The sequence below is a fragment of the Gymnodraco acuticeps genome, unplaced genomic scaffold (genome assembly GCF_902827175.1).
Source record: "Gymnodraco acuticeps unplaced genomic scaffold, fGymAcu1.1, whole genome shotgun sequence".
In the NCBI taxonomy this organism is placed as follows: Eukaryota; Metazoa; Chordata; class Actinopteri; order Perciformes; family Bathydraconidae; genus Gymnodraco; species Gymnodraco acuticeps.
This window is the reverse complement of record NW_022991435.1, coordinates 2,187,937-2,201,431: the sequence shown is the minus strand read 5'-3', so window position 1 is coordinate 2,201,431 and position 13,495 is coordinate 2,187,937. Positions and strand designations below refer to the sequence as shown.

The following is a 13,495-nucleotide window of genomic DNA, read 5'->3' as shown; positions in this document are numbered from 1 at the left end:
ACACACACACACACACACACACACACACACACACACACACACACACACACACACACACACACACACACACACACCACACACACACACACAGAGAGAGACAGACAGACAGACACAGCAGCCATGCAAAGTGCTCCAAGACGGAAAATACACAGCCAAATGAGATCTGTAGAAAACCCACAATCATTTGCAAACACTGCTCAAACAGAAGTTACAGCTTCAACATCATCCAAGCACAAGACAGAGCTGTGCTGATTAATTTACAACAATAACAGAGCTGTATATTTCAATGGCAAAATGATAGAACAATTATGGAATAGAACAGCATATGTATCACACTTAGATAAAATACATTAACACTTATTTTTACATAAGCATGTGCATTCAACATCTTAGTCATACAGTTGACAAAAATGGTGGGCCACTAATCAAGGCGAGGGTCGGGGAAAAACCATTGCACCGTGGTTCATGCAAGCCTTGCATTTACCACAAACTCTCTCCGCCCCTCAAACCTCCCCCGGTTTCAGCACATTGAGACAGAGTTATACTTTCTCTGCGGCCTACACATAACAGTTTATTTTATACATATTGTCATTGTGGTAGCGCCACCAAAGGATGTTAACTGAAAGCCCCCAACCCTTCCACAATGTCCATCAGAAACCCAGCACGTCACACGATGGCGGTGGAACAGGACGGCCATCACGGTGGGGGGAAACTGAATTAACTGAAACCGTGAATTACTCACCCATGGTCTCGCGAAGAAGTTTTAAGTGGACTTTTGATTAAATGAATAATAATATATGTGTTGTGGTTTCAATAACAATAATAATAATAGATTACATTTGCATAGCACCTTTCAAGAGACCCAAGGCCGCTTTCAAGTATCTTTCCTTATTAAGGAAATGCATATTAGGCCTATATGGTATGTAATATAAAACTTCTAAAATGATGAGATAACTATTTACAGATGTAGAGCAAAGACATACCCATCATCTAAACTCCAAGAAACATATGTGTTGATATGAATGTAAAGAGCATAAGTACAAATCCAAACCCCCAAAACTATTTTGCTCTGTGGGTAGTGGAATATACTGTACTCAAGTGCAATTATAAGGTTCTTGTCCTTTAGTATTAGTTTAAACATCACCTCACTTTATTTCAAATGAAAATACTTTTTTCCACAACATTTTTTGAAAGCTTTAGTACTTCTTCCTTCACACAATTAGACACATGTGATGGACGGATAAAATGTGATACTATAGAATCTTACTGACAGAAAATTAAATAGTTAGCCTACTATTAGCTACTATTATTAAACATGCTAATTACACATGAACACATCATCATTAATGTAGTATTATTCTACGATGTGATAGTTTAACACTCACATGTTTTGCAATAAGCATTTTCAACTTAGCTAATATTGTTTATAGTATTTAAAAAGTCATAGTTATATAATATGGTAATATAAGCAGTATCTTTAGATTCTGGTATTCCTTATTTTACTTTAGTAAAGACTCTAAATATTTTATGATAAATAGTAAATACTACTTTTTGGACCCTCTTTGACTCAATAATCTCTACCAGCTTTCACACTAAAAAGAGTTGCACTACCAACTGACTCAACTATGTCACTATGGTGAATCTTTGTCTTGTCAGGTATTTTTCAGGTAATAAAGTTCATATATTGAAGAGATAAGAAGCTAAGAGAGAATGCCCCCTCAGATGCTGAGATACCAAATGTAGCTCGATGAACCAAAACACACATAGTTCTGCAATTCACAATCACCACAACAAGCTGCTCATTTGTGACCATATTTTATTAGTACTGTCACTCAGAATAAATGTACACAAAGTATTATTTACATATCTACAGTCATCATATACACTTAATCATTACAGTTATACATGAAAATGGCAAATATGATAGACTACAATGAGGCAAGGACTTTAAATAAAATATCTAAATGTTAAAAGGTCTGTGGAAATCAAACAAAAGCAATAGGAAGTTATAGCATTTTAACTTTTGTGTGACGGTGTTTGTGTCAGGTTAAACGTTGGAGTTGCCAGTTCTTTCCGTCGATGTAAGCCATGCTGGTCAATGTCCACACTTCCTTGGGGTCAGAGCAGATCCTTTTGTTGTTCCGTGTGGTAAATCTATTGAAAATCAAAACACAGAAAAATACACTTTCAGTAAAATGTTGTATCAATTTTGAAGAGGAGATGATCAAAACTAAGTAAATCAAACAATTTTATCTTGATGAATCACAGTTTAATTTCATCAGTGATATCAATAGATCCAAGGACATGTTATGAGAGACTTACACCACTGCGTTGATAGGGCATGCCGATTGATTTTGTTTGTAGTAAATCACCAGCTTTTCTCGCTGGACCTTAGTCTTTGAAAGTTTTCGGCAACAACTGGCTATCCCACCTTTGAATAAAGACACAAAATGATATTATTATCAGCAACTTATTTTCTATAATCATAATCCATTACACCAGATATTACTCACAACATATTAAATTAATGGACAAACAAATATGTTCTTACCCTGAGCTGAGGCTGTAGACACCAAGATAGTGATCATGAGAAGCGAGACAAAGACGAGGTTCGTCATCTTGGGTCTCTGGCTAGAAATGATATGATGTGTGTGTCTCTGCTGCAAGCCCTTTTAAGCCCACCAACCTGCAATACGTGAATTGCAAGTAAAGCATGCTACACCCACTGCTCTGCACACGGCTGGAAAGAAGAGAACATATTTCCTCTAGCAGCTAACTGCCGTGGTTTTCGCCCCTCTACTCATCACTGGTGGTCTGAGGGTGTCAGAGAATGTTCCACTGCAGGAGGTTGTGGTTTATGCTTGTATTTTATAGTATTCAAATTTCTAAATGTTATATGGAAAGTAAATGTTACACTAGTAGCTACATAGATCAGCTCATAAATTATGATCAGAATCAGAATACCTTTATCTGTCCTACACAGGGGAAATGTGCATTGTTACAGAAAATAGAGACAAATGAAACACTATTAGAAAGGTCATGCACATAATATTTAAAATGAAGTTGATAAATAATTCATTATGGTCAGAGAAAATTATGAAGTGATTGAGGCACTTTCTCTACTTCACTATCATTTTAAAAGGATCAAAGTACATTTTTTGCAACTTTCCTACACACCGATTTTTTAGATATTGCTTTTCTTCGTTTTTTTAGATTCTTTGTTTGCCCGTTTTTGTAATAATAATCCACTAATAACCGGGCTCAATGTAACCTGAAAAATAGGAAAGATTAAACATTTTCTGTTACTTCAAAGGTCAGGGGTAATTGGTAAAGTCACTTTTTACTGTGAGGTTTTTGAGGTGTGTGTGTATTTGTGCTTCTGTCTCTGTGTACTAATTTGTGGCCTTTTATTGTGGCCAGCCTAAGGCACACCTGTGCAATAATCATGCTGTCTAATCAGCATCTTGATATGCCACACCTGTGAGGTGGGATGGATTATCTCGGCAAAGGAGAAGTGCTCACTATCACAGATATTTTCAGATTTGTGAACAATATTTGAGAGCAATGGTTATTTTGTGTATATAGAAAATGTTTTAGATCTTTACATCTCATGAAAAATGGGAGCAAAAACAAAAGTGTTGCATTTATATTTTTGTTCAGTGTATATCACATCATAAATCTATCGATTACATTTATGATTAGAAAATTATAAAAGTAGGGTAGACATGTTGATATTATCCGGCTGAACAAAACGTGATCCGTCTCTTAAATTTGTGACCTTATTTCGAGCTATTTTCCACAATCCTATGGAGAAATTGTTGGTTTTTGAAGGGACTTCCCATGTCTCAGGGACTTCCCATGTCTTCCGCAGTATTAAAGTCAAATCTGAGCGCAATCAGCACCTGCAAGGTTGGGGAGAGCGCAGCGTTTCTGTCTGATCCGTTCTGTTGTTGAGGGGAGATCACCTCGATTAAATCAAAAAGGGCTTCTCTGCCGAAATGAAACCTCTCAGCTCACTGAATAGATATCCAGTGGGTTTGTTCGATCACGGACGACTCTCTCGTCTTAATGCCCTTTCGTTGTTACAACATGTAAACAAGACGCACTGCCATAGTTATTTTCCTTCTTGCCTGTTTTACGTTACTATGGATACTAGTCTCTCTTTCCAATTTACGCCTGCTCCATACTAGGCGTAAAAGTTACACCCGGGCGCAACGAATACAGGGCTTAAGTCTAAGTGGTGCACTAGTCATAACTTTAGTTTGGTCTTAACCTTCGGTTCTACGTCGGACGTAGAGTTACGCCCAGCTTAGGCCCAGTTTACGCCCAGCTGGTGCACTCCACTACATATGTGTAATTCGTGGCACAATTCAAACGGGATCGAAAGATAATCTTTCTCTCCCCATTGACTTCAATACATTATTTTTCCAAAAGAAGGTCCCATGGACCGGAAGTAGATGTCGAAGGAACCGGAAGTGGCAAAATGCTAACTTACTTCCGGGGTTTAGGACGCGTCACTGTGGCACTCTATTGATGCTAGTTAGTTAGCTAAAAGATTCAAGAGTAAAAGTTTGTTGTCTTTTTGAAGTCGAACTTTTAAGGGTCGTAGTTATTTTGTGTAATGTTTTTTTGGGATGCTGTGTCTCATTGGTCAAATGTATCCTGATATGTGAGTATCTTTGCTATGTCAATGTTACCTTACCACAATATTAGCTAGTTGTTTTATATATGAGAAAACCCTGAACTTTCAAGTGAATGAACTGTGCCTGTTGCATTTCAGCTAGAAATAAAGGTCACAGGGTAATAAGATACTTGCATGATCTTGTATTATTCATAAATTAACTTTATAGATAATGCTGTATAGGCTATTTGTTTAGTCAACAATCAACAATGGCTTCACTGATTGTATGTTGTTCCTTATGTAGGTTGTTTTTCTCCTGGTCCAACTGTGTGAGAGCCTGAGAGATGCTGCCACTATATGAGAGAGGACACAGGATTCTGGCTTTGACACTATGGATTCTTCACTTGGATTCCAGGTTAGCTTTAAAAACCAAAAACATTCCTTAGAATTAAGCTTTTATCTAGCAATTGACTTGATTGAAATTCATTAAAGCACAACCATACTGAACATATAACACTACCCAAATGCCCAGGTTAAGGCAATGAGACATTCAAGCAATGAAGGGTGACTTTAGTGTGATGTCAGCACTTTCTTGAGACCTTCACAAGAAAATGACAGCCTTTGTCGTTAATTCAAATGAAGAAAAAAACCCATATATTAATAGTTACCTGGCAAGTACCACTAGTGGCCGTTACATTGATGACTTGATTGTCAAGAGCAAAAGAGGAAGTAGCATGAAAGAAAACCTAAGTGAACATTGTTTAATCATCAGTGTGACGATTGATTTCCCTTCTTTAAACAATTATACATGTGTATCTAATAACTGTGAAAAGATTGTGACAATTCCCAAGGGGTCGCACGTTTAGATTAACCTAAACAGAATTCAAACCTGAATCTGACGCTCCTCTCAGGTTTACATAGCTCTATGGTTCTCAGATCATTACTAAACTGGCTACTCTCAACTTTAATGTTTTGGTTCACTCTAATTGCTCTTATAGTACTCTTTTTGGGTGCACCAGGCAGCTGTTTCCAGCAAAACAGCTTTTTAAACTGTTATCTACCTGCTCAGTTAGCTGGTGAACATAGCGTAGCATTTAGCATCTAAATTGCCAGATAATTCTTTCGGGATTTGTTGGAGATCAACAACACAACTCAAAGAGAGTGAATGTTGGACAATCATCAGGTGGACAGAAACATGACTCCAAATGAATGATTGATTATTTAGATTTTTAACTGATGTATGTGAAAAAAGGCAATTCATATTATCATTTGCCATATCAACCTAAAAGCTGATATATCCATGTTGTGTTCCAAACTTTTCTCATTAACATTTTTGTAAGAAGTTGTTGACTATTAGGACCTTTGGCTTTTTTGTGTCCATTCATTTGTGTTGTAGATAAGGCATTAGTTGTAGAACCTTGATAGAGATGTATTTTGAGATTAATTTCAATGGACTACAACACATTTCCTAATAAGTAGTACAAAGAAAGCAAAGACAGTGTGCCACATATCTCTCATGTAGGGCAAGTCTGTAGCTAAGTGAAATTATATTTATAAACATAGAAAAGAGAACACATCACTTAAATTAGGTATCTCCATGTCTCTGCAGAAGTAATCTTATAGTCAATAAGCTCTGATGGAGCTGTCGCCCCGTCACTTTCCAAAAGACAATTACGAGGAGTTGTTTTCAAATGGGCCCATTATGTTTAATTGACTCTATCCTGACCCTCCTCAATGACACTCTGTTATTACGATTTAGGAATAATCGCTGCTTTATCCTTTAGTTGTACCGCAGAATGCTGAGGTCTGCTGGGCATTGATTCACTTTAAGATTATTCTCTATTGTTCTCTCATTTAGGAATAAGTTGGAGCATAACGATAATTATATGAGGGAAGAATAAGTTCTCACACAATCACAGTTACTGTCTTGATTGAATGTTTCAGATTAATAGCCTTGGTGTAAAGGAGAAACTTGTGAATGAGGTTCATAAAGGAGAAGTTCCATTTTCATTCAGAAATGTTTCGTAATTTTATCTCCGTTTAAGTGCCAATCACACCGGTTATGCTTCCTTCCTCATTTTGAGAAATCATTTCTGCTTTTCATTGAAAAAGACATTTTGATGTTTCATTCACCAAATCCAGTAAGAGCCTGCCTGTTTGATTTAATATTTGCTTACTTTGCTAAAGAGCCTGGTGGCTTTACCATGTGCTGTTTGATAAAACTGCTATAGATGTTTTGCGTTTAAACCATTTGTACATGCACATTTTCAGAAACTAAAACAAATAAATATTAAGTAACTGATGGTTTTCTGAAGAGTGGAAGCAAATGTCCCTCTTCGTAGATTTGACCCAAAACATAATACACACATAAAATAACATTGTCTTTCTATAATAAATAAAAACACCTGAAAGGACAGTTTGGTAAGATACAAAGCAAGTGAAATATAGACTTCAAAGGTGTGGACATGCAGAGTATGGGTCAACTTTTTGAAATGTTCTTGTTTAAAGATCATAATACTGTATAGGTGTGGACTTAATTCAAATTTTTGATTATTAAATATATCCTTTATGTACAGCTCTGGAATAAAAATTAGGAGACCCTTTTGTTTCCCTTAAATCTCTACATGTATGGCAGGCCAATCCAACACAGAGAAATGTTGTCAGTAGTTAATAGAATAAAATAAAAATAAATTCTTTTTCTCAAACATATACCTATACACTAAATAGTAAAAACCAAAGAATAATGCTACAGTGGTGAAAAATGTTTTTCGGGGTGTATGTATATTGTGTAACTTTGGTTAACTGTTGCTACAATGACCATTGTTTGTTAAATGCACTTGTTACATGCATCACAGAATTAGCCCCTTAGGCCTAAAAATGAAGGTCTGCTGTGTTTCCCAGTAGATTAAAATCCCAGTGTGCACATCTGGAAAACCTGTATCTCTCCCATCACCTATTTCCTTGACTTTTTTATAATTATGGTCAAATCCTCTCCTTTGGATATATAATATATATATATATACCAGACATCCCTATCAACCTTGAAAATAAACCCAAATGCTGTGTCTCCTAAGGGCAATAGGACACACACATTTGTGAATTTAAGCTTTGGTCATCTTCAAATCCTACAGCGCGTTTTATAAAAACTTACTGTATCCATTTACGTTAAATGGTAAATGAATTTAAAAAAACGGATTCTTAGTCTTTTTAGCAGTTATTTGGCGTTTGGGAGCTTTTTATAAAGCTACAAAAAGGAAACAAAAATAAATCCACACTTAGTTTTTTTGTTAAATAAGACAATTCAAATGTCAATATGATTCGTCTTGCAATGAGTCCCTCTCAAACAAGTCCAGACTTGACTAAAACGGCAGATGACCAAATTTGGGTGGAGGATGTCCTTGGAAATATGCGGTGGAAAGGATCTCCTTCCTTCCCTTTTTTTGCCCCTGACAGTCAGCAGCAGAGAGAAAGAAGGGAGAGATAGAGAGAACGATGACACATTGGGTCGAGTGACAGGCACATGATGCTGCTTCTTTAATATTGCTGAAATCAACAGAATATCTAAATCCAATCATTAGGCAGAATTTATAATGAACTAGACTGGAGAGGTGCCAGTTTACCTTCTGGTCACTGCAGAGGTGTCCTCTGGCACCGAACCTTAAATCTTTATACTGAGGGAAGAAATACGCAGTGGAAACATACATGAAAAATAAACACTTGTGCAAACTCCATGCAAAATTAATAACAGAATATCAAACTTATGTTGCAAAAATCTAATAAACACAAGTAAGATTTAAGTTTTGTTGTTATCTATACATTCCTATAATGTATTTAACTTTTACTTATGTGTTACTTGTGGTGATAAAAGTGTTAAAACTGTGGCCTGCTCTGAGTACTGAGGTCAGCCCAGTCAATGTTGTGATGAAATCACAAAAAAGGGAAACGGTTGACACCAGCATCATCCAAGTGTGTCCTCCACCCTCATACACACACATTATGTAGAAAGCCCTAAGACACAATTCATCCCGTCAGTTTTTCCTACTTCCTTTTTTTTTTGGAATAAATACTGGAGGTCTGGTCGAAGGAGATCATTCACCTCCATCAGCCAGATCAAACACTGAGCTCCTGCAAAGACCCTCTGGACCATCTCCCGCTCTAAAACATGCAGCTGTGCATCAGAAGACTGGCCTGCCTGGCTTTCCTCACCCTGGTTCTGGCAATGACCGCAACGGCCGCTGGTAAGTCTTCTTTTCAGATCCTTCACCATAGATTAGTACTTGCCTACTCCAGGACAGTTTGAGTACATTTGGAAATTGTATCAGGCCATGCACGTTTCAAATGGCTGACTTTTTAAGAAAATGTAGGCCACAACAAACTGCATTTATTCATATTTGATGCTGCACATTCAAGAGACGTATGCTCGTAACAACCAATCATTTTTGTTTTCTGAATCAACAGAAATAAAGATAATCAAGTGCTGCACCAAGGTTGGTACTGTAAAGATCACCGCTCCCATCATTGGCTACAGGATCCAGAGGAAGACTGCCTCATGTGTAGCCGCTGTCGTGTGAGTATTATATACTTAATTTAAGTGATGATTAAAATTGGTATACAGTTGAAAATGTAAGTTATCTATGAAAATTGGTTTGAAGGTTGTTAATGATCTTTTCTACCTTTTTCCTTCCAGATTTGAGACCACAGAGGGAATGGTCTGCAGCCACTGGAAACAGGGCTGGGTGAGAGATAGCATCAGAAAGCTAGAGTGAGTAGGCCTTTGTCATCTCTGTCAATCTTAAGTATTGGACCATTTTAATGGAGGTTGCTTTAGACGTGATGTATCAACTCTTCTGATATTTGAACCTGTTTGTGTGTTTTACAGGCAGATCCGCAGAGAAAGCATCACCGCTGCCCCTACAACCTCCAGCACCACAGTATCATCAAATATATCTATAGCAAATCTTGAATAATCTAAAATGTTTAAAATGCTTTGTAATGTATTGTAGGGTATTTAATATTTATAATTAGCGCTATTTATTTGTCAAGGCTTAGCAGAGATAACAAGTGTCCAATGCTGACAGTTGCATGTTGTATGCTTTATAAATAAATAAATGTTCTTGTCTGTAATCGAGAGGTGTCATTGTGATTGTTTGATATTAGATATATGAGGTAGCTTTGCTTATTAAATGATCGCACTAACCTCATGATGTAGCTGACAGAGGCTCAGTTTTTTACAGAGCGATTGTGCCATCTAGTGGGGACCTGAATTTACTTAAGGACAGTTTGGATCAGAAGAGCGTGTCATTGAGGGAGTCACCTTGTCTGACGAGAGCAGCAACCCCTCAGGGGGCCGATCTTAAATAGCACATGAGACTGCCTCTATCAGTCAAGTCACGCATCTGCATGAGCTCGAAGGCAGGACAGCTCATAGAAAAGTTTTCAGACACCTTGCAGCAGATGTGCTGGCAGCATCCTTTTCTGCACCAGGCACCATGTCACGCCACAAAAAAAACACCATGCAGAGAGCCGGCTATGAGATTGGATAAAGGCACTACTGCTAAGAATGATGACAGTTTCAAAATTGCTGTTATTATTTAAATTGACTGACACAATTGAATGAGAGCTGTAGTTCTCAGTACAAAATATGGACAACAATGATGGAATACTGGATAGAATAAAGTACCGGTACATTTATTTTTTTATGAGAATTGCTAATGGCATGTTTTAGTACATTCAATGGATTAAGCAGCAAATTTAAAGCAGGCATTAAAACAGCATAGTCCCAAAAGCAAGATTTAAAAATTATTTTTTTTAACATTTGCTAAGTGGCTAAGCACATAATCTACTTTAATTATCTCGAAGCTGTTTGTCTAAGGTTCCCCCCCAAGTTATGATAACATGCTGACACTCCATATGCTTAAGGCAAGTAAAAGTAATTACCTTTATCTTTTACTTTTTTAAATTTATTTGTATTAATATCCCCAACATGACCGGATTCACATTCCTGATTTTGCTAATAGTCCTCGGTGGTGTGTGGGAAGGTTTCTGTGGTACTGACGAAAGATCCACCATCATTCTTCAACGCAGGGTTTACAGTTTTCCTCATTGCAGTTTTACTCGCAGCAGAGTCGGCCTTGGACATCTTCTTCAGTTTTGAACTGTAAATAAATAAAAAGTATAACTAATATTGCCCCAAAATATAAGAATACACAAAGCTTGTCTTGATTTTAAAGTCCATATTAAAACTGAAAAAAGTTGATATTTAAAAGTGAGTAGGAGTCCCGTACCTGAGTAATTCAAGAGTCTTCCTCACCCACTCATCCTTCTGTGTCGCACATACCTCATTCTTCTTAACCGTGTAGAAACTACAATAGAGAGAAACATTATCAGACACAAACAGAGAGCATTGTATTGTAATTCAATGTTCATGAGTATTGATAACATATTTTGATAATTGTGCCTGTTTGATACTTGAGCTCCAGTACGGATTAATTATTGGAGAAATATTAACATTAAGTTAATATTAATTACATTTCTTTTAAGTTTTTCTACAAAAACTAAATAACACAAGTGCATCATATGCAGTGTTTTATTGTGTCGTACCGAACACAATTACGGAGCTTTAATTATAAAGCATCAAAAGCTGTAGGCTTTATAACATGAAATATCAAAAAATAATAAGCTGGAGCAAGTGTCTTATCAAGTCAGTCCCAGCTTTTCAGTAAATATTCAAAATGGATTGAAGTTTGATACCCAGCTCTTGTTTAATTGGATTTGTGTCAATCTTAAAGTCTAGACAGCTTGCTTTAAATCATTTACAAACAGCATTTATGGAGATATGAAGCAGATCAAACAGCTGCCTTTTCATGAAGTCATGAAATCCACAGTAATTAGTTTTGATGGTAAAATGTTGTGGTAGACTAGATCAAAATGAATGGTCTATTTTTATTGCAGTATATTCTGAAAAACCAACATTAGTACCGTATGCCACAAAACAATTACCAATGTCTTTTAAATATTTTTGGAAGATAGCCAATCAGTGCATTGTAATAGTCTTAACCAACCCTCCGTTAAGAAGTCAGGTCAACAATGAAATTCAAATATCATCGACTTGAGTTTTGATGTTTTAGTGTGAGTGAGTCTTACATGATGGCCTCGATGTTGCAGTTTTCCTTGGTGGTTTGCTCTCTGTAGCCCTTTATACGCTGGAAGGGAACTGGCTTCCTGTTGTATCTCGTACAACAGGCATTGCCCATATGTGATCCCACTGGGCACAAACACACACCTCATCTTTAAAGAGCAGTTCAGCGTCAAGTCCCAACGTAATGTACTGTATTTAAATATGATTTACGGATGTGGTGAAATAAACTTACGGGCAGTTGGAGCTGGACTGAGCAGGCCCAGGATGAAGCAGAGGAGGACTGTTGTCACGGCGATCATACCTCTGGGAGCCATGTTAACAATGTGCAGAAGAAGCAGCGGGATCTTATAAAAACCTCACCCACGTAAACTGTATATATACTTTTGGTTACAATTTTTTTTTTAACCTGTGGCTGCTAAATTGAGGACAGGAAGCCCACTGTTGCATCATGGTAACCAGATTTGCCCCCATTGCACATTGATAATAGAAAGTAAGCCTCTATTGTTCCATTACGCAACACAAGGCACCTTTATCTACCTAGCACATTTCAAGGCAATTCAAAGTGCCTTTCAAAAAACCTTAAAAAGCATTAAGACATAGTGCAAAAGGACACACATAATTATACGATTCATTAACAGTGCATGGAATAAAAAGAAAACGAGCTACAGTGTAATAGAATAAGACAGATATAAATACAAGAATAAAAGGTACAGTTTTGTTTAAGATATGTAATTGGATGTAATGAAAATCAACACCTAAATGTGTTTATGTGGGCATGTGAGAGGACCACAGAGGAGCTGGCGCACTGATGCATATGGTTTATGCAATCTCCTTGGGCTTTCATCCATATTTAGGCTTTTTGGGTTCATAATAAGCTGTGAAGTTCCTCATATACAGCGAAGCAGATTCTAATCGTCACACTTTCTTCGCTTCATTTCGATTCCTCCAAAGCTTCAGCATATAGCTGAATATTTATCTCTCAGTGCATATGCCTGCATAATTACGCTTGAATGGAATTTGTTCCACAAAATATTGTCCTCATTTTGCTTCATATATTTGTTCTAGTGTTGACATAAATGAATAATATCCATAATGCAATATCCATAGTCATAATTTGACATTTTAGCTTAAAGCTGGAATCAGAGTGTTTTACGTAATCAGCAATCTTAAGATTGTTTTGTGGTAAGAATTATGGAGTATGAGAGGTTTGTCAAAATCCCCCTTCCTGGTTAGCTTGACCTATTTAGTTTGCAGAAAGCTGACAACTCCAAATCTTGCTCAGCTGACCTAGATAAGCACAACATCTGCAAGCTGTAAACGCTCTATAGCGTACTATACGACTCATAAAATGCATGCTCAAGATGTAAATGACTAGTTGTACAAATCAACGCCTCATGCTCAGTAAAAAAACTGTGAAATCTTCATGAATTAATTCATGATGCGGAGGGACGTAGGGTTTTCCTTTTCCCTGTTTACACTACATACTGTATGTTATTGCATGTAGATATTTTGCCAGGCAATATATAAACACTGAAACTACACTTTGGCATTTAGTGTCATTTTACATTCTTCAGAGTGATACTCAACGGATCCTTGAAGGGGAGATCTATTTCTGATGCCCTTTTCACAAGAAAATCAAGAGTGTGAAGGCCAGAAACAGATTAGGGCCACTACAGCTGATGGGGATTCAGTATGTCTTGCTCAAGGGCTCTTCAGAAATGCAGATGCTTGCTGTC

At 37.0% G+C, this 13,495-nt stretch overlaps 2 protein-coding genes across 2 annotated transcripts; both read right to left on the bottom strand.

Moving 5' to 3' along the window:
- Window positions 1-1,808: 1,808 nt before the first annotated feature.
- Window positions 1,809-2,698, bottom strand: LOC117532692 (monocyte chemotactic protein 1B-like). Its single transcript, XM_034196121.1, has 3 exons — window positions 2,552-2,698; window positions 2,323-2,431; window positions 1,809-2,154 (listed from the first exon to the last, which is right to left on the bottom strand). Exons 1-3 carry the CDS (start codon window positions 2,616-2,618, stop codon window positions 2,043-2,045), a joined length of 288 nt encoding a protein of 95 aa, XP_034052012.1. The 5' UTR covers window positions 2,619-2,698; the 3' UTR covers window positions 1,809-2,042.
- A 7,500-nt stretch (window positions 2,699-10,198) lies between these two features.
- On the bottom strand, window positions 10,199-12,131 carry LOC117532691 (C-C motif chemokine 19-like). The gene is made up of 4 exons (XM_034196119.1): window positions 11,992-12,131; window positions 11,765-11,885; window positions 10,906-10,983; window positions 10,199-10,776 (listed from the first exon to the last, which is right to left on the bottom strand). The coding sequence occupies exons 1-4, from the start codon at window positions 12,071-12,073 to the stop codon at window positions 10,632-10,634; spliced, it is 426 nt and encodes a 141-aa protein (XP_034052010.1). The 5' UTR covers window positions 12,074-12,131; the 3' UTR covers window positions 10,199-10,631.
- Window positions 12,132-13,495: the final 1,364 nt, after the last annotated feature.

Excerpts from the sequence above, each read along its gene's own strand:
- LOC117532692 (XM_034196121.1), bottom strand. The coding sequence starts at position 2,618 with ATGACGAACCTCGTCTTTGTCTCGCTTCTCATGATCACTATCTTGGTG. Across the intron at positions 2,432-2,551 it reads GTCTACAGCCTCAGCTCAGG|GTGGGATAGCCAGTTGTTGC; the intron begins GTAAGAACATAT and ends CTTTATTCAAAG. Across the intron at positions 2,155-2,322 it reads TGCCCTATCAACGCAGTGGT|ATTTACCACACGGAACAACA; the intron begins GTAAGTCTCTCA and ends GATTTTCAATAG.
- LOC117532691 (XM_034196119.1), bottom strand. The coding sequence starts at position 12,073 with ATGGCTCCCAGAGGTATGATCGCCGTGACAACAGTCCTCCTCTGCTTC. Across the intron at positions 11,886-11,991 it reads CAGTCCAGCTCCAACTGCCC|TGGGATCACATATGGGCAAT; the intron begins GTAAGTTTATTT and ends GTTTGTGCCCAG. Across the intron at positions 10,777-10,905 it reads AAGACTCTTGAATTACTCAG|TTCAAAACTGAAGAAGATGT; the intron begins GTACGGGACTCC and ends ATTTATTTACAG.